The 21,354-nt window shown below is 52.9% G+C and overlaps 1 protein-coding gene across 5 annotated transcripts in view; it reads left to right on the forward strand.

Moving 5' to 3' along the window:
• KIAA1671 (KIAA1671 ortholog) overlaps window positions 1–21,348 on the forward strand; it is a 114,727-nt gene extending 93,379 nt beyond the window's left edge. For all 5 annotated transcript variants that reach the window (XM_025199456.1, XM_006015217.3, XM_025199466.1 and 2 more), the window contains 7 exons: window positions 3,425–3,543; window positions 10,330–10,585; window positions 13,616–13,790; window positions 16,241–16,365; window positions 16,789–16,928; window positions 17,008–17,090; window positions 17,801–21,348. In XM_025199456.1, coding sequence (XP_025055241.1) covers window positions 3,425–3,543; window positions 10,330–10,585; window positions 13,616–13,790; window positions 16,241–16,365; window positions 16,789–16,928; window positions 17,008–17,086 — 894 coding nt within the window. In that variant the 3' untranslated portion in view covers window positions 17,087–17,090; window positions 17,801–21,348. The remainder of the gene's footprint in view (window positions 1–3,424; window positions 3,544–10,329; window positions 10,586–13,615; window positions 13,791–16,240; window positions 16,366–16,788; window positions 16,929–17,007; window positions 17,091–17,800) is intronic.
• Window positions 21,349–21,354: the final 6 nt, after the last annotated feature.

Here is a 21,354-nt window from a genome sequence, read left to right on the forward strand (position 1 = left end):
GCATGGTGCCCCACAGCACCCTCGAAAGGATCTCGAGGCACGAGTCTCGTTCGGGCATGTCTGTCCTGTCTCTGGCCTGCGCTAGGAAGTGCCACAGCAAACACAGCACACCTCCTCCTCCTTGCACTCCAGATTGGGAAACAGATGCCAGTCGCGAGCCAGGCAGCTCTGCCTCGGGCGCGTGCCCAGCACTGCTCCAAGGCAACAACATCCCAAGAGTGCAGCCCGTAGTGCAGGGTACCAAAGCGTGCGTAGGAGACCTGGGCTTCCTCCTCGGGCTGCCCCACTGACTGTGGGTGATCAGTCATGACCGGAGCTGAAGTCTGGTCAAAATGAGGGCTTTGGGAGAGGTCGCTGAGCAGAGAACGGCTCATCAGCCCTGCCCCTAATTACGCCTGCTGCATTTGTGCCGTAACGTGGCTTCCAGCGACTTCCACAAGAAACTTTTGGCACTTCGCAGGTGCAGAGCAGTTCGCGTGCGAAGGCCTGAGCGTACAGCTTGCATGCAAGTACGTCCTGGGATGAGTTAATTTTTAACCACAGAGTTTGGGTTACAGCCGCTGGTCATTTTCTCTGCGTTGATCCCTGCAGCGCTGATCAGAGCCGTGGACGACGTTTTGGTGGGAGCGAGCTAGAGGTTTGCGGTTCGCTTTGGATTCCCACATCAGCATTTCCCTTCTGGGCTTCTGCGTACTTCGCTGTCTTACAATCGGTAGTAAAGCTCTCTCCCCTCCTCTCATCGTGTATACCTAGGACGCTTTAAAATGTCCTTGGGGAACATTAGTGGCTACAGTACCACTTATTCCCGTGAAGTGAACCAGTGCTCCATTCATCCGCATAAAAGTTCAGTTATCTATAAAAAAAAAAAATTAACAAGTAAAGTTTGCTGAGCGTGTTAGGAAGTAGGAGGAGTGCTTGCCGGTTGTTCAGCAGCCAGCTTCCGAAGTGAGACAAATCAGCGTTTCTTGGAGGCTGGTCGTAGCGGAGAGAGGCTGTCACGCTTGGTGATTTGTGGTCACTGAAAGTCCTTGCCATCGTCTGGGTCTTGGCTGGCCTGCATGAAACGAGTGAGAAGGCCTCCATCCAGTGCACGAGGGCCAGCTATCCCCCGTACAGCTCCCAGCGCTGTGCCTGGCACTAATCAATAACTTCACTGGCAGTTTCTTGAGAGAGGCCAGGTGCTCAGTGTGAATGATCCTTCGGCTCAAACTGGGTCATATCGCTGGGAAACCTTCCCCTGCCGTGTCCTGTGCTTAGTTCTGCGGTCGGAGCAACCTCTGGGCTCTGGTGCCATCGCCCCGACGCCTTCCCATTGCCTCTCACTGGTGCTAAACTTGCTTCGAAGTTGGAAAGAAAGGCGTTTGCCTCGGAAGGAATCGGAACCCGGGGCAGAGGTGGTATCTGTTATTAGACCAGCTAGATATTTGCAAAATCAGTGCTTTATTTGCAAGCTTTCAGGCCCAAGATCTCACGAAGACTTGCTCCACACAGGGCCTCCAGGCATTAACTTATTAGTGGGAATCTGTTCTGCCTTCCCTACAGCTTATTGCACACTTTAAGACACGCTCAGCCACACTGTTGTTCTAAAAATGTTTGTTGAGTGGGTGGACGTGCCTGCAGCAGCCGTAGCAGAGTCCTTCTCCGTCTTCCTGCCTGCGTCCCGGGGGAATCGCGCCTGCGTTTGGGGTACCCGTGACTTGGGTGGATGCTGCTGTATCTCGGTGTCATTTCCTTCTTAAAAGATGTTTTCTTCCTTCCCTCATTTGACCTAGTCCAGATTATTCAAGGCCCTATATTGCAGCCATATCTTTGGCTCATCTTCTCTTTGTTGCTCATCGTGTCTCTTCCTACCCCGGGGTTCCTGCGTTTGAGCGAGCGCTCCTTCTCTTCATCTTGCTCCCAGCACCAACCGGTCAGAAAGGAAACCAGCCCCGAGTCCCACCTGGCACCCCACCAACCTGTTGCTGTGTCACCAGGCCGTTCGTGATTGAAATTACAGTATCTTACAACATAACAGATAAACCCTGTGGGTGTGGAAGCGGTGGAAGCCCCATCGGTTGAATATCAAAAAGCTAAACCAGACGAAACACGCAGCTCTGCTCTAGGGCGCTTCCTTCGGTAATGGAGGAGGAGCAGGATGGCCAAGTCTCTTCATTTCGAGTTTCTCTGATGATCAAATGTTGGAGGGAACCGTAAATGGTGACTGGGGTTAGGAGGCAGCATTGCCACCACTCCCACGACCTCGTCATTGAACAGGAACCGCGTGCACCGTTCTCTTCCCGTGCGCTTGGCGGCCAGACGGGACTCGCAACAGAGACGCGGCGCGTCGGCGTGCGATGACTTGACCCCGCAGGCTGGTGCAGGCACGGAAGGACAAGTGGCCGGAGCGACTCGTGGAGGCTCGTCCGGAAGTGCCGTTTCACGTGCGGCACCGCACGTGTTGTGCACGATGACGGAGAACGCTTCAGCTAGGAAACCGCGTAACCTGCTTCTCGGGACAGATAGGACTGGAGGGCAGGGGCTGAAGCCAGTCCATTGCTACGTGAGGCTGTCCCCTGCACGTTTTTTGCTAACTTTAAAGGCTTTTGTGGATTTATGAAGCAACTTCCCAGTACTAATAAAATAGCAGCCGAGTTTTAAAAGGAACGCTGACAAAGAAACGGGATGTCTGACGTTGCCTATTCAAATAGTCAGAATAGGAGAAATCTTTGGGACTTGGCAGGTATGCCCCAAAAATGTATTTGGCAAGAACAATGGGCCTTTATTGTGGGGACCTGCCCTGTGAGCTTTCAGCTCCTGCTTTTGGCTTTGCAGCAGCAGTTCATTAACAAAGAGCATTTTCTGGGCTCTGCACATTTCTGTTGACCTAATCACGATGCTGCTGCACAAACCCGGAGGTGGGTGAAATGCAGCTGCAGCAAGTGATTCTGCTGCCTTATAAACAGAAGCGGGGCGAGGCACGGCGTGCGTGCCGGCGGGGCCGTTGCTAGGCAGGAGAATTCGACTCTTCCAAAAACCCAAATGCTTCCCTTGAGAGGATGAGGCAGGGCCCGGCTGTGCTGTTCCTGCTCCCAGCTCCGGGAAGCCGAGCGTCTCCTGCAGCATTCACGTGGCCGTGCCCCCAACTTGCTTCCTAACTCATTAAATACGAAGATGCGCTAGCTTTCGCCACGTATCCTGGAGTTATTCAGACAAGGTCATTGGTGCCTGCCGTGTGCCCCTATGATTTGCCCACGAAGTGTTTGTTTCATCCAGAACCGCGGTCGTAGGTTTGAACTACGGTAGTTTTCCTTGCCTGTGCGTCCGTACGGGGGCACAGTTCAGCCCCGGGGGTCTGAGACTCGCTCACATCAATTAACTCGGTAAACTGTTTAACCAGGCTGGTAAAGGAATAACACGGCGTGTCTGTTTTATTGTGTTTCAGGATCAGCTGAAGCAGTGTTTTGCCAGACAGCCCCCCGAGGCAAAGGACACAGACGCGCTGGTCCAAGAAGCCGACAGCCAGTATGGGACCTGGAGCGAGCAGCGTCACAGCGGGGACAGGTAGGACGGGGGCTGGCGGACGGTCCTGCCACCTGAGCGTGGCCTGTCTACCGTGGGCTGTTCTTCTCTTTCCCATCCAGTGTGTTTGTCCCGCTTGCCGGGCAGTGGCCTCTTTTCTGTGACATTTTAAGATGAATCCAGGCTTCTCTCGTCCGTGGCACTTTAAAAGTTCCTGTAAAAATGGCATTGTGGAGTTGCCCATTCACAGCTCTACCAAAGCTGCCGTGTTTATAGGAGGAGAGGTGTTGGTTTTTAGCCGTTAGCCCTGCAAGCTGCAGCTGGGGCTGAAATTAGAGCTGTTTCTCCTGGCTCGTTCGCTATCGGCATTATGTAAGTAATGCACACGCAACGGGAAGTAAATCAACAGTTCTGTCGGTGCGTGTGCCAGACTCGGATCTAGTCGTTGCTTGTAGCTGCTAACTGAAGTTAACACTGCAGCGAGTCACCTTGTCCCGTAAACCGAGCACATTTGTTCACGTAGGGAACGGGTGTGTTGCCCGTCTTGTGCCCTCACTTCTCTGACTGTAACCAGAACGTGACCTGCAGGTTCGGGGGTGGCGGCGCAGGTTTGGGATGTCCACTTTCCTGGGGCATGATGATGGTTTTATGAAGTTTTCCTCTCCTAAAATCGGATTTCCTTTTTCTGGTGGACAAAGGTGGTTATACAAGGCACTTGCACACTAGATTTTTCCTCCCAGCTTTTAGTGTAAGTTCTGGTACCAGACCCACAACTGTCTAGATAGCCAAGCTGCAACATAAGGTGATGGTCAAAACCTGCTTGTACAAGCCACAGCGAATCCTAAACAGCAACGTGGCGAGCCGTTCCAGCACTTAATTTGAGTCCTGGTCACTGCATGTGCTGTGATAAGGTGTTCCCAGTCTTAGCTTACCGTAAGTAAAGTAGTGCGGTTATAGTTTAGTTGCTCGCCAGCCAGATAGAGGCTGAAGATACTCATCACCATCAGCATTTCATTTTAATACCATTGGGCTCCACCGAGCGAGAAGCTCCTTCACGTGCCTGTTCGGGCTCAGGCATTGCCCCGGCCTCGGGCCAGGCTGCGCCAGAACCAAACTCTTCAGCAGAGCGTGGCCACGACGGCTTCAATTCTGAATTTCCTTTATGTCCTCCTAGCTGAAACCTGCTGGTCGCGCTCCTGTCACTTGTGCTCAGACTGCGTTTTCTTTTGGGAGATGCGCAGTATAAATATTTTATTGCTTGCTAAGGCGGGCGTGCTGTATGGTTGAGAAGCTGTGATGGGCTGACTAAATGATATGCCAACATCTAAAGCTCTTCAGTAGGTGAAACTTTCATTGAGTGTTTTATAGCCGCCCTTTCAGTGACATCCGTTTCCAGCCACAAAGCAACATCCCTGTCGGATGCAAAGGCAAGAGCGTTTGCACGCTTATACCAAAGCTGGACTGCAGCCGCGGGGGCTCGCCTGCGCTGGCATTTTTAAGGTGACCTTTTCTCTCTTGGTTAGACAGGCCCCGAGCCTTGGAGGTTTTGTTTTCCCAGCAGAAAATATTAAACAGAGCAAGGTGTAAAGGGGAATGTCCTAATGGGATCGTAGGGCCGCCAGGCATCTGCCTGCGTGCCGTGGGTTGGCCTCCGTTATCCACTGCAGTGGGAGCACCGGGGCCTGACCTCAGGGCGCAGCACCTGAATAGCACAGGAGCCGACTTTGCAATAATGAATTTTAAAATGGGAATTTGCTTGGGATATTTAAAGCTACATTATGCCCTCTGTCCACTCTCTAGATTTTTTAAAGCTGCGGTGGGGGCTGGAGGGAAGAGGTGGGGGCGATCGCTGCTGCTGGTTTAACAAGCCCCTGCATTAGGTGAGGGTGAGAGTTAACTGCACTCTGAACCTGATTGAAAAGCGAGGGTGGTGTTTGTCCACTTCAGCCTGAACAATCGAGCTGGTGTGCGTTAGATAGAGGAACCTTCCCCGCTCCGAAAGAGCAAATGCTTCAGCTTTCAATCATTAACTTGTCTCATTGTTCTCTGCCTTTTTTTTCAACCCCTAGGTTTGGTTTGGATCCAGCCCTGTTTGCAGCCTTCCCTTTGGGTTGGGGTTATTTTCCTATGGGCTACTGCTCCTGATCCATACCCACCCTGTTGGGCCTTGTTGTGTCAATGGTGCTTGGCGCTCCTGCATTTTCAATGTGCTTTGCATGCTGCAGCCGCGAGCGCACGGTCACCTGCACAGCGCTGGCTGCGTTGGGAAGGTTACACCTGCTCTCTGCTTTGCAAAACCGTATTGCATGTCCTGGGAGCTTCCAGCTGACTCTCGCTCTGTCTGCCTGGGATTTGATGGCTCTCTCTAGCCTCCCAGCCACATTCCTGCCCCCGTCTGACATCTGCTGGCAACTACCTCAGTTGCTGGGGAGGCATGCCCTGGGGACCTCCCAGCCTAGAGCAAGGGGCAGGAGGTGCAGGGCTGCATGGGGACTGCCCCGAGCGTCCGTGGGTGGGTCATTCTGCTCCGCAGAGCAGCCGTGGCGGGGGATGCAGCAACTTAAAGCAGCACGCAGACTGCACCGGCTAGTTTCTGTGGCTGCTGGGCCACGGAGTCCACTGGCCAGTGCTTTTCGTCGTATTTTAGTCATCTGGAGGCTCTGGCTGCGTCGATAGATGCACCGTTCCTGGTCTCGAGGCCGTCTCTGACCATTTAGAGCTAGCAACGGCCTCTGTAATGAAAGCTGAGATTCTGACTCTCCATCCTGGGGCAAGGTGGGAATATCCAGGCAAAATCAGGGGCTATGTAGCCACAAGGTGCACAAGACCCTCTTGATGGATGGGCCTTTTTTGCAAGAACAGAAGTGCTGCTTGAGTTAGTGCGGTAGAGGAGCACGTCTCGTGCTCGTTTGCAGCACGCTGCGGCAGGGAGCTTGTTCGAGCAGGTGGGGATGGGTCAGTCTGGGGGGTTAGTCTGATTCCCCCTCTATTTAAACAGAGAGAAGGTTTTATTTCCATCTTCCTCTGTTCTCTGGTGCGCTCCCCCAGTCCTAGTCCATAGTAAAAAAGAACAGGCTTGTTTTTAAATGAAAATAGTCTGCAGAGAGGCGGATTCTGTGTCTCCTGTAAGAGAGCGTGCTGGTTGTTAGATCATGGGACTGCCGTGTTGTGACGGTGTGGCAGGTGATCATTTAGCTCTGTCCTTCTCCAGGTAACTGGAGGAGAGGGACTGTCACAAAGATTTAGAAAAGAAATGGAAAGTAATACATGAACAGCAAGTTGCACATTCGCCTTTTATCATCCGTAACCGCAGTCCTTCAATGCGCTCGTGGTACACGGGGCTGTTTCTTTGCGCTGCGCAGATACAGAGAGCCCTGCAATACATTTCAGCGGTATTAAAGGGAAAAGCAGGGTTCAGGATGTCTCCTGAATGACACTGGTGGTGTTGCACAACCTCACCCCAACAACGTATGCATCCATCCGTACAGCACCTCAGCACCATCTGACTGGAACTCAGAATGAACCATGAAAGCAAACGGTGAACTGGAATTGGTGCACTTCTTCTTGCGGCTCGCCCCTTGTGCATCTTTGGGTGCGCACGGCATGACTTATTTATACAGCTGACAGATTGATTTTTCGGAGGAGCTCTTTGCGAGAGGTTCAGACGGCACATTGTTGGCCCAAACTATGGGATGTGCAGGTTTTAGCCCAAACTGCTTGCCGTCCCCGTGACGCTGTGGACGGGACCCCTTGGTGCCGAGGGGCGAGGGGATGACTTCTGCTTCTGTTTCGACAGTTGTTGTGACTTGGCTCCTTTGCCCCGTGCTCTTGGGACGGCAAGGATCGACTCTGCGTAATGGAGTCTCATACTTCAATTATCTTTGTCATGTTCTTATTGATTAGCTACACCACCGTGCTTAGGATATAATGATGCTATAATTGTACAAGGCCTCTAAAAGGGAATCCATTAAAAGGTTTGTGATGAGGAAGCCACCAATTAGTATAAATCCAAGGAAGGCAACTGTGTTTTCTAGCACTGCTGACTTAAAAGTCATTTCAGTTTGAAAGGCTGTGCACGCTGCCTCGGCTTCAGTCCGGGGGTATGAGAAAGCACAGGTCTTTCCAGGATGTACAAATTGGGATGGATCTCTCTCTAAAATGTAGCTCAAGGGGCCCTGTTGCAAACTCCTTATCTCCCTGCATTCATGCGCATGCTCGAAGGAGTGATGCCCCCCATTTGGATAAAGAAAAGCAGACCACGTTCCCTTTGGAGCTCATTAGTTGGCTGCTTAATTGCCTGGGGGGCTGATAGTGAGCGAGGCAAGAGGCTTTTCCTCCATTTACATGCTGGAAACTCTGTGCAGAACTCCCCAGCCGTCATCGACCCGAAAATGAATACACGTCCTGTCTCTCGATAGCCGCAGCGCTTCCCCCAGCAACAAAATCCTGAGTGTTTTCCTTCCAACCACGTCATCACTGTCAGGGCTGGATGCCACTGCTTTAAAAGTGTGCCAATAATCCTATCTATACAGCTTAGGATCCGTGGCTTTTAAAAATAGCAGGTACTTAGGACTGAAGGATCCTTGCAAAAAGAAGCGACTGAGCCCCGGATGCTCCTCTGTTACCTGCAGCTACAATCAGAGCCACCTCTTTGCTAATAAAAACCTGCACAACCCCCCCTTGTCCCTCCCACGGAGCTGCGTGTTTAATGCCTGCTGCTCCACCGCAGCGTGAGCCAAGGCCGTGTTGTCCCGCGGGGGGTAGTGACCAGCGTGAGCCCCCCGTCTCTCTCCTAAGTCCTTCCTCTGCCTAGCGCGCCAGGAGAGAGGCTTGGGATGATCGTGCTGATGTCTTGCAGCGGTGAGAAGCAGGCCTGGAAGACCTCGGCGCCTGTTATTAAAGCGCATGTGGCAGAAAGCGATCTGCTGGCAAGGCCCGGCGGCTCCAGTTCGAGGCTGTAGGGCCATCTGGTGCTCGACGGGTGAACTTCACCTCGTTTTATTTGAATTAATCCAGTGTTTTGCATTGGGTGGGTCTCTCTCTGCACCGCCTAGGATGTAGCAGGGAGGCTCTTCTCTAGAAGAACGGCTGCTTTGGAGGCCGAGCATTCATAATGTAGCAGCAAAACCAACCGTGAGCTCAACTGAGAGGAGCTGTAGGGCAGGATGAGAATGGAGTTCGCGGCCGTTTCTCCAAGGGCGAGCATCCCCATCTAGTCTTGGGGCTTGCTCCTTGGGTGCTGTGTCGGGGCTTTGCTGTGAAAGGACCCAGACGCCTGAGCTAGTGCCGAACGGCAGGGTCCCAAGCATGTAACGCCGTTGCGCTGCCCCCCTGCTTAGCCCAGGTAGGCCCCAGGCGTGCGAACACCTGCCAGGGTCCACGACAGCTTCTGGATCCCTTTAACCAAGTCCCCCCGTCCTGTCGTCTCCTAACGGAGGCTGCTGCTTTCCAGCCCACCGCTGCTTTGGTCCTTTCCAGCGGTGAAACCAGCACTGGCTGCCTGTGGGGGACCAGCCCGGCAGGGTTTCTCTGCAGAGGTCGAACTAAAGACAGCAGAAGGCACCGCACAAAACTTAGCGTTTCTTAAACGACGCGTCTCCCAGTCGCAGGGGAGCTCCCGAGGCAGGTGGATGGGAAGTGAGCCCCTCCTTCGGGTAGTTCAGCAGAACCGGGAACCCCCAGACCGCGGGAGCCCGTTGCACTTCTGGAAACGTTACGCTCGTCTTTGAGCGGGGAGATGCTGGGATTGCCCGTCTCTGCGCGGGCCCTTCCAAGAGCCTCCTGGGCAGAGCAAGGGCCGGGCGGGACAGCAGAACGAGTCCCACCGGACCGCCTTCCACTCCCAGGACAAGGCACTTCGGGCAGATTGCCTTCTCACACACGAGTGGACAGCAGGGCGCATGCATTATAGTAAAATAGCCCCAAACAAAACCCTCCTCTAGACTCACTTTCCCTCTGGCAGAGGATGAGAGAGGCTAGCAAGTCGCTGCACGTGCTAATGGGAGCGCCCGATAAGACCCTGCCCGGAGTCGGGACTGCCACGCTGCTCCGCGGGGCTGTGGGTAGGGGGTGACCTTGCTTTCCTTTCAGATGTGCCCTGGTTCCGAAGCATCGGGGCCTTGGCTTCTGTGCATCTAATGCGGAGCCTGTCTGGGCTCTCCAGGCAGCGTGGTCGTTTCCCCAGAGCCTGTCCGTGCGGGTGTGGGTGTGAGTGCAGGTGTGGGCGCTTGTGTACGTGGGTGTGAAGGTGACTGTTGCTGAATACAAAACCCTGTGCCTTGACTTAAATGTTCCTTTTCCTGCATCCCCCGTCCCTGCGGAAATCCAGTACCTTGAGCGAGGCCATTGGGGGTGCAATGGCCTTGCAGTGGTGGTGGTTTACTTCCCCTCCGCTAGCCTGCCGCACCTCCGCATGCCTGCTTGGCTCCCGGCAGGTGCGGCGTGATGTTGCTCTGAGATGCCCACCCGCTGCGGCCGTGCCGAGCCCGGGCCCTACGTGGCCGCTGTCCTACTGCAGAAAGCACTTTGGGTCTCCAGCCCTCTGTGCCGTGGGGCAGGCGTGGGACCTTGGCCAAGGGCCCCGTAACTCTGCGGGGCCTGCTGCTATTCTCTGCCCCCGTCGCTGGCCTGGGGCTTGGGGAAGAGGACTCGGCTTCGGTGTGTGCCACGGCACACGTCCCCGTGACCTCGAGCTGCGCACCGGTTTCAGGACTGGGTGGTCTCTGCCTCTGTGTCTGTCTGTCTGTCCCTCAGGCTGCTGCCTAAAAATATTCTCGCACGTCTTCATGCATCCAGCTGCCTCACGAGCGTCGCCCTCTTGTTTTGCAGCTTCGTGCCTGAATCTCCTTCCTCAGAGAACAATGTCATTTCAACCAGAAAGCAAGCCCCAAATAGCCGGCTGTCTTTCTCATCTCAAACGGAGCCAGCCTCTTCAATCGACCAGCCAGAGTCCTCCTCCAGAGACCAAAGGAGCACCAGCTTGGACCAGTCCAGCACAGACATGGATTCAACCGACGGCACTGATGGAGCGCCTCCCACAGACCTGTACCCCGATGAGAAAAGCGCGGACTTCTCCTTCATCGATGTAAGTTGTAATTCCTAGGTACCTAACCCACACGGCGAGGAGCATGCTCATCAGCGTCCTCTGCCTGCTCGGCTCCACCGGGCACCCCCTTTTACCCGCTCCCACTTGGTGCCCGACTTCCTGTGCAAAATACTTTCAAGAGCCAAGTCGTTCCAACTCCTCTGACCGCTGGGTTTCCGGGAATTAATTTCACCCAAAGAATCTGAAGGGGCAGCGATTACGTGTCAACCTTGCCGTTGCTTTATTAAAGCTGCACTTCAATTGCCCGTTTTTCCAAGATGATGGGCTATAGCAGAGGAGTTGAATGGCTTCAGGAAATGGAAACCGTACACTGCAGAGACGGTGTAGTTAAGTGATACAGATTGCTCGTATGCTTAGCACTGTGAGAAATGTGGATTTAAAGGCTACAGACACTGGGTTTCAATGCTGTTTGGCTGATTTGTAGTAGGAATATCTTTCTGCAGGCTTTTAAAAATCACATTTCTAAAGAGCAGTCAAAGGTCCCCTGAATGACACAGGCATGCAGATACCAGGGCTTCTGGTCGCCCACAGTTAGCTCGGCTTTACTGCTTTGCAGGAGCACATGGACAAGCAAAGCACGTGTCCCCGGCGCGTGCAGCAGCTGGGAAGTACTAGTTTCTCTTGGGTGGGAGTTGCTCTGCTCTCCTAGTACTGAACTGGCGGCAGGGACTGGAGAAAGCTCGCTGTCAGGTCTTACGTTCTTCTCCGTCCCCCGTTTGTGGTGGAGCTGGCGGCTGCGGGGACGGTGGAGTACACGACGATACCCTACAGTGCGCCTCATCCCCTTCACGTGCCAGTGCAGCGGCACCCTGACTTGGCCAGGCGATGTACGAAGGGGGGCAAACACTTCCTTCGCCTTTCCAAATGAAGCCTGACAGCCCCGGTGCCAGCCTGCAGTGCAGCTGCTCTGCACATCGCTGCTAGCGGAGTCGGGATGTAGGACGTGATCTTGAGGCCTCTGTCACCGTCTTACCTAGCGGCTGCAGGCATTGCTGCTAAGCACGGCTGTAAAAGCGTGGCAGGCTGGTGCGTTTTGGTGAATGGTGAATCCTGCAAGGCAGACTGGTCTTAAAATATGTCCTGGTAAAGAGAAGCTTTCCCAGAAGGATGGAGGCATCGGGTTTGGGAGGGAGACTCGGTTACAATCAGTAAAGAACTGAAGAATAAAACTGCCCTGCTCTTTGCTCTCTATTCACCGTGCCTCTCTGCATGGCATGGGACTTATCTAAAAGAGCTGACCGTCTGCTTTTTGCCAGGGTCTGATATTTAGCTCGTAGGCTCTTTGTTGCGGGCAAACCGCTTGAAATTTTGGAGGATTTGGTTTGGAGCAGAGAGATTACAGCAGTCTGTCCCAGGGAGAGGCTCTTTGGTTCTGTAAATCCCTGCCTTCTGACAGGCTGTCAGCCGCTATTAGCTGGGAAGAGCACACGGGTCTTCAGAGTTTGCTCACTGAAAAATAACGCTGCCTCGATTTGGTAGATCAGACCCCCAGAACAAAACAGTCCCCCTAGGAAACCGCTGGAGGCCCATATCGTTTCATAGTAGGTAGGGTTGGAAGGGACCTGAGCAGATCATCAAGTCTGACCCCCTGCCGTGGCAGGACTGATTGCCCAGCCTCCTTTTGAAGACCCCCAGGGTAGAAGCGAGCACCACTTCCTTGGAAGTTGGTTCCAGCTCCTAGCCGCCCTGACAGTGCAGTATCGCCTCCTGATGTCTAGCCTGAATCTACCCTCTGCCAGCTTGTGACCATTATTTCTAGTCACTCCTGGGAGTGCTCGGGGGAACAGGGACTCCCCCAGTGCCTGCTGGTCCCCCCTGACTAGTTTGTAACAGGCCTTCTCTTGTGGAGGCTGAACAGGTTCAGGTCCTGTAGCCTCTCCTCGTAGGGCCTGCCCTGCTGCCCCCGGATCGTGCGGGTGGCCTCCTCTGGCCCCTCTCCATGCTGTCCACATCCCTCCTGAAGTGCGGCGCCCAGAACTGGACGCAGTACTCCACCTGCGGCCTGACCAGTGTCGCGTAGAGGGGGAGGATCACCTCCTTGGCCCTGCTCGAGATGCATCTGTGGATGCAGGACAAGGTGCGGTTGGCCTTCCTGACCATGTCCCCACACTGTCGGCCCATGTTCATTGTGGCATCAGTAACGACTCCAAGAGCCTTTTCTGCCTCTGTGCTGACGAGAAGGGAGTTCCCCAGCCTGTAGGTGTGCTGCTGGGTCTTCCCCCCAGGTGCAGCACCTTGCACTTGTCAGTGTTGAACCCATCCTGTTCTCATCCGCCCACCCCTGTCACCTGTCTAGGTTCGATTGCAGCCTATTCCTCCCTGCTAGCATGTCCACTTTCCCCCCACGTCTTAGTAAAAGCAAATTTGAACAAGGTGCTTTTCATCCCCCGTCCAAGTCACTGATGAAGATGTTGAATAGTGCGGGCCCGAGGACCGAGCCCTGGGGAACCCCACTGCCTACATCCCTCCAGGTCGAATAAGACCCGTCCAACACCACTCTCTGGGTGCGGCCCTCCAGCCAGTTAGCAACCCATCTGACTGTGTAGGTGTCGACGCCACAGTCCCCTAGTTTTTTAATGAGAATGGGGTGGGAGACAGTGTCAAAGGCCTTCCTGAAGTCCAGAAAGACTACATCCACTGCGACCCCTGCGTCTAAGGATGTTGTGACCTGGTCGTAGAAGGCCACCGGGTTGGTCTGACAGTCCCTGCCCCTAGTGAACCCATGTTGGTTGCCCCTGAGCATCATTCCCGCTGCTGGCCCCTCGCAGACATGCCCCAGGATAACTCTCTCAAAATCATTGCTGTCATACAGCGTCTCACCCTTCCGGCTGAATAGACCGTTAATTAATCTGAGTTTAAAATAACAACAATAATGCTAACGAACACACACATTCTTAATGACATGGAAATAGGCTTATGCTTTAAAAAGACTCCCAAGATGTTTATGGACCTGTTCTCTGTATCCGGGCAAATCGAAAACACCCTCATGGGTAATATTTTTCTTTAAAGCAAACCGCTGTCCTGGATTCCAGCGTGCTGAAAACCCGCGTGCAGCTCAGCAAGAAGAGGCGCCGCCGGGCCCCCGTCTCCCACGCTCGCAGGAGAAGCAGCGGGATGGAGTCGGAGAGCAGGCTCGCCGCGACGGACAAGACCGACAGCGCGTGGATGTTCAAAGACTCCACAGGTACCCGCGCAGCCTGCCGAGCCCTCGGCCCTTGTCGCCTGGGCCGTGCGGACGGGATTCCTGCCCATTGTGCTACTATTTCACTTCGACATGACCTTTTTTCCTCTCTTTTTAACTCTCCTGGTCTTCTACATCAGTTATTGCCCTTCCTTCTTTCGACACCCTCTCCCCCACTGCCCCCCACCCTGTGGGCGATGGGTCCCTGCGCCATGCCAGGCTGGTCCATGGAGCCCTGGGCAGCGTGGGCGAAGGAGGGCTGCGGTGCAGAGTCTCTGCCTCTGGCAGGCCACGCCAGATAGGACGGGTTTATGGCTGCAATTCCAGCAGCCCCTTCCTCCCTGCTCCTTGCTGGAGGGATAACGGGTGGGATTTTTCAAACATGCTATCAAGTCACTTGGGAGCACAAGTCTCATGACTTCAGTGGAGTCTGGGATCTGAAGTCACCTAGATGAGAGACTTGCATTAAACTTGGCCTCTGCTCCGCTGTATGAGGTCTGGTGGTGCGTGGCTGAATGGGGTCCTAGCTGAGTGTTAGAACAGGTCTCTTTAATAGCACGCTCTTCTGTTCCATAGATTTGCTCAGCTTTTTTGATGACTAGTGCACAAAAATCACCTTGAGCCAGCAATCTTACATGGCTAGGGTTTTTTTTCAGCAAGAAAAACTCAAGGGCAGCAAAAGCTCATTTCCTGTTTAGCTTTTAGCAGAGCGATTTGCTCTTTGCTCTTTTAACCTTGTTCTCCACATGTCTCTGTTAAGCCCAGAAGTAAATAAATTCTAGCGCCGGAGTCCATGCTAAAACTCCCGCAGCTGAGACATCAGTTGTGCAGCATGTTCATAGTTCGTCGAGTTAAAATAACTGAAGTGCGGGGATTTACTGTTTCATCTACAGTATATTTCCTACAAGATAACTGCTTTCTGAACTTCTGTGAAGGTGAGAGGCCAGACCCAGAAACAGCTGCTTAGGGCAGGGTGCTGCGGGCGCCTTCGCAAACCACGTTGTTCCTGGAATCGAGATTTTTATTTTTATTTTAATGTTGCATTTTCAAACCTTTCCTAAAATATTTCTTTAATTTAGCATAACGGAGACACCCGAGCCCCTGGCTCTGTGGGTGCCTTTCCTTGCAGCTCGTTTCTCAATATATAACCATCAGTGTGAATTCATAGGAGCTGTGATAGCTGTTCAGGTTCTGCGTGTACCTCCAAGTCCCCATGCTTAGGCACACGTTGCCCGTGAGACCCTTGGAAATTGCTTATGGCCACAGCAAATTTAAAATGGAGCGGAGAAAAGCACATGCAGCATGTTACCTGCTTAGTATGGTTGTCTGTGGCCCAGCACAGCTTGGGGATCGCTGCCTTACAGACCTGCTGCCACGGAGCAGCGCGTCGGCCCTTCCCCCTGCAAAAAGGCTGCTGTTAGCGCTGAAAGGATTAAAAGGAGCTCATCGACGCTAAGTCCATGTCTCCATCCAGCCTGTCAAAACCGTTTCTAAATCATCCCCTTCCAACCCCCCTCGATGGTCCTGGGAGCGGGGCGAAGCAGCCGGCCAGCTTTTGGAAAAGTTCCCGTCTCCCACGAGGGAGCAAACAGCTCAGCTCACACACCTGCAACCAGCCCAGCGCTCTGGCACGTATCGATGCGTGCTGTAGCTGTGCCGAGGTAGTTACAGGTATTCCCAGACGGGGAGGAGTTGCTGGAGCTAGAGCTGCTGATTGCTTTCTCGTTATCACGGGGGCCGGCCAGCTCTGCAGTGCCTGGAGGCTCAATAGATGGGGGGGAAAGAGCACAAGATCCAACTCGCTCCTCCTGATGCTCGCGGAGGGAGGAAGGCAGCTGGAGGTTTCCCAGCGACCGTCTCCTCCCAGTCTTATGTGAGAAGTAACTAGCTGCACTGACCCAGGTCGTTAGTGATCAAACTAAATAAAAAATTAGAGGGGGTCTCGGGGCTTAGGCTGCATCAGAAATCTTAACGTTAAAAAGCAACCGCTGCTTTTGCCTCAAGCTGTGACTTAGGAGGATCGTTGCGTAGAGCCGAAACTCGGTAAGGAGTTTCCACGCACTTATCAGCGGGGAGGCCTGTGAATGCGAGCGCAGCTAAGCCCTGGCGGGTCCGCAGCTGTGCCTCCCTGCTCGAATGTGTTAAGCAAGCAAGTCGGAAGCACCAGGCAAAATAACTGAAGGGCACCGGTCTCTCCTTGAATTAGACCAGGTACACAAGGAGCCTGCCTGGTACCGGGTGTTTGATCCGCCATTACTGCACCAGGAGGGCTAAATCGTATCCGCTCAAACCACCCCTTTGTGCCGATGGTCCGTCTGCATCACAGGATTACGCGGCGTGTGTTGTTATGGGGGGAGAGAGGTGTGGGCAAGGAGGCTGCCGACTGCTTGCTTGGTTCCTGTTTTAATGTGTCTGGTGTGAAGTGACATCTGGTCCCTTGCATTTGTTGTTAGAAGAGAAGTCTTCAAAGCAAGAAGCATCTGATGAGGAAGAAAAAATTCACCGACCTGAGAGATCACCAGCGGCACAACCTCAGAGGCTTCCTGTGTTTCCAGGCATGGACCCCTCAGTGCTCAAGGTGAGCGCGGGCCGAGCCCTCCAGAGCAACCCAGGACCGAGTGGCAAGGACCCGGTGCTGTCCGGAGCGAGCGCTAGGGCCAGAAGGGGCGGTCGTGCAATACCCGGTGCACAGGCAACAAATGCGGGTCTCTTAGATGGGCACAAAATGCATAGACGTGTCACAAGCACCTCTTTCGCTCACAGGCCATTAATTTATACTTTGGTGGAAGGAGTGGGAGTTGAAATGAGACGTAACTCATGATAGTGACTGTATTTCCTAGATGTTTCCCAAACAGTTCAAGTTGATTGTGTTTCCATTATGAGCTGGTACCGTCTCTTATGAATTTCAGACTCGGGTTTCTGCTGCTTCATAAATGATTCAAGCGATCGGCTTGTTCTCTAAGCAAATTTGAAAGCTGCTTTTTAATAAACTTCTTCCCAGGCTCAGCTGCGGAGAAGGCAAGAGCCCGAGAGCCCCGGTGAAACAGGTTCAGCTCAGCTGTCGAAATCCCCGAAGCCCCAGTTCCAGCCAGGAGCTCCTGGGAGCCGAGTGCTGCCCTCCAGCGCCGAGAGGGAGGACAGGTGAGAGCCACCCAGGTGCGGGAAGCAGCTTCCACGAGGTATCGGCATTGAAGAGTAAAGCGTATTTTTTTGGTCTCAGGTCTGAAGAGATGTCTCCTCAGTGGCTGAAAGAGCTGAAGTCAAAGAAGAGGCAGAGCCATTACGAGAATCAGGTCTGAGAAGGTAACTTCCCGGCACGGGCGGGGAGCGGCTGTGTGGGGTGTGGGTCTCCCCGCTCTCTGATCTTTTCAGCCAGAGGGGTTGCTAGCCCAGGAAGGAAGCGCTGTGCTCTTTCTTTCGGACCTGGCAGCTTATCAGTGTGGGTATTCCCTGCCCAGAGCAGTGTTGTCTCGGGCCGTCGTGGGCAAGCGCTCGCTGGAAGCACTTGGCCGGGCACCAGCGATGTGCCTGCAGTGTGTGAGCTCCACAAAGCTGACAGCCCTGGTCAGAAAACACCTCGACACCAGCTCTGCAAGCCTGCCGGAGAAATGCCATAGACATTTCTAGCCAAGAGAGAAACCACCCAATTGACTGCACAGATGATGCACATCTCGCCTGGCCTTCCTGCTTTGCAGTTTTTGCTAGTCCAGATGAAGACGCTCTGAATTTCTTGCCAGGCAGCTCTGCTGGGATAGCACTAACACCACTGCGCTGCTAATTTTGTAATGAAACTTTGACTCCCGCAACGAAGCAGGAGTGGGTTTGTCACCGGGCAGCTGATGGCTTCTCCAGTTCAGTACCGTACAGTGGCTTGCATCTGCAGTGCCGGAAATGAGGGTTCAGCTCATTTAAAATCTTGGCAGTCCAGAGGGTGGTGGGGTTGGCTAATTGATGAATTTACAATGTCACGGTGCAGCTAATCCAACAGCTTCTGGTTTTCTTTCTCCCCCCAGATACTGATTATGACCAGGAAAAGAGAGAGAAATTTAACAGAAGCCTTAACTCATCTGAACCTAAAATTCACACATTGTGCTGCTGCTGTTTGCTTCCTGCCTCGACTGCTATGTGCATGGTGCCTTCCCGTTTTTGTGGAGAAAGCTGCTTAACTTTCATAGTCAAATACAAAGCTGTGTCTTACCCGGCGTGGGAGGAGAGTCACTTTCGAGCCACCCAAAGCAAGCGCCAGGGCGGGGGTAGTTAGCACTTCAGGAGGTCTTGCCAGAGTGCGACGCGTGATTTAGGACACGCTGCACGTGAGATACGCATGGCCCCTCGTCTCGAACAAAGACGACGCGTCCGCCGATGCGTTCAGCAGCTCGGAGATCGGAGTTGCGGGGGGCACGCGGCGTGTAAGGCTGGGCTTGTATTTGCTTATGAAAATGACATTTTTAATCCATTTTCTTTCTTGTGAACTAATAGTAGTTCCTGTGTAGAATGAAGTGCGTGGAAGAGAACAAATCCTGTTTACTGCCATATCGGAAAAGGAAACTTGACTGATTTTTTTCTTTTTTTTTTCTCTTTGTTTTTGTTTTGTAAAATGTGTTTTTGATGAGCTGATTGGCTTATACGTATGTATAATCTGCTGGTCTGGAAGATCAATATTATTTGTAGCTAGAACAAAAGGTTAATTTTTTTCTTTCTTTTAAGTGGGATTATATATTCTGTCAGCATGTAGTGTAGTTGTTTCATTCGAATGTCATTCATAGGAGGGATAAAGCAATAATGTCAACCAATTCTCTTTAAAAAAAAATAGATGTAAATATTTTTTTTACTATTAAATAGGAGGGAAGAGGAAGGATGTCTAGTCTTATCCATATCAGGGTCCCGATTATAGCTGAATGTCACTCTAGAAGCAGCTCAGGTTGTCCCACTTGATATTTTTATTGCTTATTCTGTAAATAATCAGTTGTAGGTTTTTATTTTTATGATGCTCGTGTGGGATAACCTCGAGTCAGTCTCCCGTTTTTCAGATGAACTAAACACTTTATTTTTGGTAAGACCAAGCGGTGGTTACGTTAGCACTGTCGGTAATACTAACATCACAACGCACGAGTTCAGAGATGTCACTCGTACCACAAGTGTTTGGGTGTCTTTGGATACAGATTCTGCTAACTTGTAAGATGATTATTATTATTATTTTTTTTTAACCAGGACGTCCGTTTAAAAATTTCATTTTAAATGGAGGCTGCATTTTAAAATCTCTCTTATTTTATCTGCCCCCGATAAGTGCTCTTTTCAGAAAACCCTTAAAATTACCTGTAAAAGGGGAAAGCTCCCCTTTCAAGGGAGCCTCCCCCTAACTCCAGCAGAGGAAGTAGGTGACCGGGGCAGGAGAAGTGAATCCAGGTCGCCCAGAGCTCTTCTTTCGGCTGCTCTTGTAACCCGGTGCGGCAGAGCCCTGGAGCAGGCCCGCCAGCGCAGCCATCCGGGGCAAGCCACCACGGTGGCGTGGCAGGCGGAAAGCATCACATTTGCTGCAAACTGCACTGCAGTCCTTACGTCCAGCTGACCGGTTCGGATCCGAACAGTCTTGCACCACCACTCGCACACGTGATCCTCTTGCGTGGTCCCGCTCTCGGCAGCTCGATGGCCGTGGCCCTCCACGGTGCACCAAAGGGGCGCATCCGGTCTGCCAGCTCCAGCTTCCGCTGCCATAAACCACGTGCCAAGTCTCGTCCTTGAGAAGTCGCCAGCGAGGCGACTTCAGCAAACCCCAGGGCGAGACCAGTCCAATGCCCCCTTCTCCCTTTCCAAGCTACAGTCCCGGCTGCAAGAGCCCACGTGTGATAGGAGTGCAAGCCGGTATTTTTCCGTAACAGAGTAACCATCTTTGCTCGGCTCTTTGCCCTGCTTCGCGTCCAGAGGCAGCGATGCTCGAGGCACTGCTTTTGCAGCCACCTCTGACCCAGGTCGGCAGCCTCTCACTGACGCTGCGGGCAAGTGGAGTCCCCCACCTCCCGCCGTCCTGTGCAGAGGTGGGTTCAAACCTCCCCCTCCCCTGCCCCGGGAAGGGAGCGCGGCTCCCGTCGAGTGCAGTTGTTAGAGGGCCGCTGTGCAGTGATTTTAAAGAGCCGTGTCCGTTCCCTGCCTGTCGTTTGAGTGTGCGAGCCCCGGTTTCAGTTTGGACAAGGCGCTCTCTGAAGCAAGGTGCGTGCGCTTCTGTTCTTAATGCAACGCCCCCACGTCTTGGCAGCTGCACGCAGGTGTTGGCACGTACGATTGGAGCGGGATTTAATTAGCGGCAGGGTTTCTGCAGGTGACGGCAGCACCTCGGTTGGGGTTTTTTATGGGGTTTTTTTAGTTACCCCGCACTAAGCGTGTTGGGTGCCTTTTTTCTCGAGAAGCGTTTGAAGCCCGGGTACGTTCCACCTCGTCCCAAGAGTGCTTGGGCGGCGCGGGAGCGGGACGTCCGGAGTCAGCGGGTCGGCGGCGTCCCTTTAATGCCAGGCGGCGCGCTTCGTCTGACGCTCCCTGATGTCACCAGACAAAAGCCACGAATTCTTGGGGTCGGTAGCTGCGGGGTTTGCTGTGCATGCTGGGAAACAGGGGGATTGTGATTGGATGTTGTCAGAGCCCTTTGAATATGTACGCGTTTCCACTTCTGCTTGGACAATGCACTGAAATTTACTGTACCGAGTGGTTGAATAACTGCTGAGAAATGTTTAATCTGAAACATGTCTGATTAAAAAAGAAATCTTTAGAATGTGGTTGAACGGGAAAGTGTGTTTTTCTGATCTCTCATTTCTTTGTACCACGTATGACTTAATGGCTACTTCCTGCTCTCCACGTTCCCCTCGTGTAATATAACATTATGTTAGCGGCTCATTAATTATTACATACATAATAGGACACCCTCGAAAAGCCTCTGCTTTTGCAGAGTTTCATTTTAATTTCAAATGCTGCCTATCACATGTCTCACCTTCGTTGTTTGGTCTGCCGTGCCACAGATTGCACCTCGCTGTTAGTCTGAGGCAGGAATGAACTCTTAGCTGTCTGCATGTTCTTCATGTACGGGTTTTTTTTTTAATGAATAACTTTTGGAGTTTATTTTCGGAGTCATTTAACTCTCCTCTGCTTGAGCTCGTTTTTCAAGCGCGATGGACGGGGAGAGGCGGGCAGTTGCGCTCCCCGTAGCGTACGCGAGCTCCAGCAGAGAGAGCTTTGTCTTCTCCAGTTCAGGTCGCTGCTGCAACCGCTGCTTTTCATCCCACGTCAGTAGATCGGTGGTTTCAAGACGTGAATGTAAATCAGGCTGGTGCCTCTGAGCTGGATGAGGAGCATCTTTCCCCTGACTTGATGCTGCTCGTGCTCAGATTTGCACTGCCTCTGCATTTCGTATTTGTTGGACCGTTGCAGGCGTCTTCCCTTTCGGTTTGGCAAATTCCCCTCCTTTCCGCGTTGTACAATTTTGTGCTTCCTACAAGCCAGGGCAGACTTGCTGGTTTGTTTTATCTGCTGTATAGAAAGATGCCCACTTGCTGCTTTTTGGCCTTTGAAACGTGGTTTT

The sequence above is a fragment of the Alligator sinensis genome, unplaced genomic scaffold, assembly GCF_000455745.1.
Source record: "Alligator sinensis unplaced genomic scaffold, ASM45574v1 scaffold628_2, whole genome shotgun sequence".
Taxonomy (NCBI): domain Eukaryota; kingdom Metazoa; phylum Chordata; order Crocodylia; family Alligatoridae; genus Alligator; species Alligator sinensis.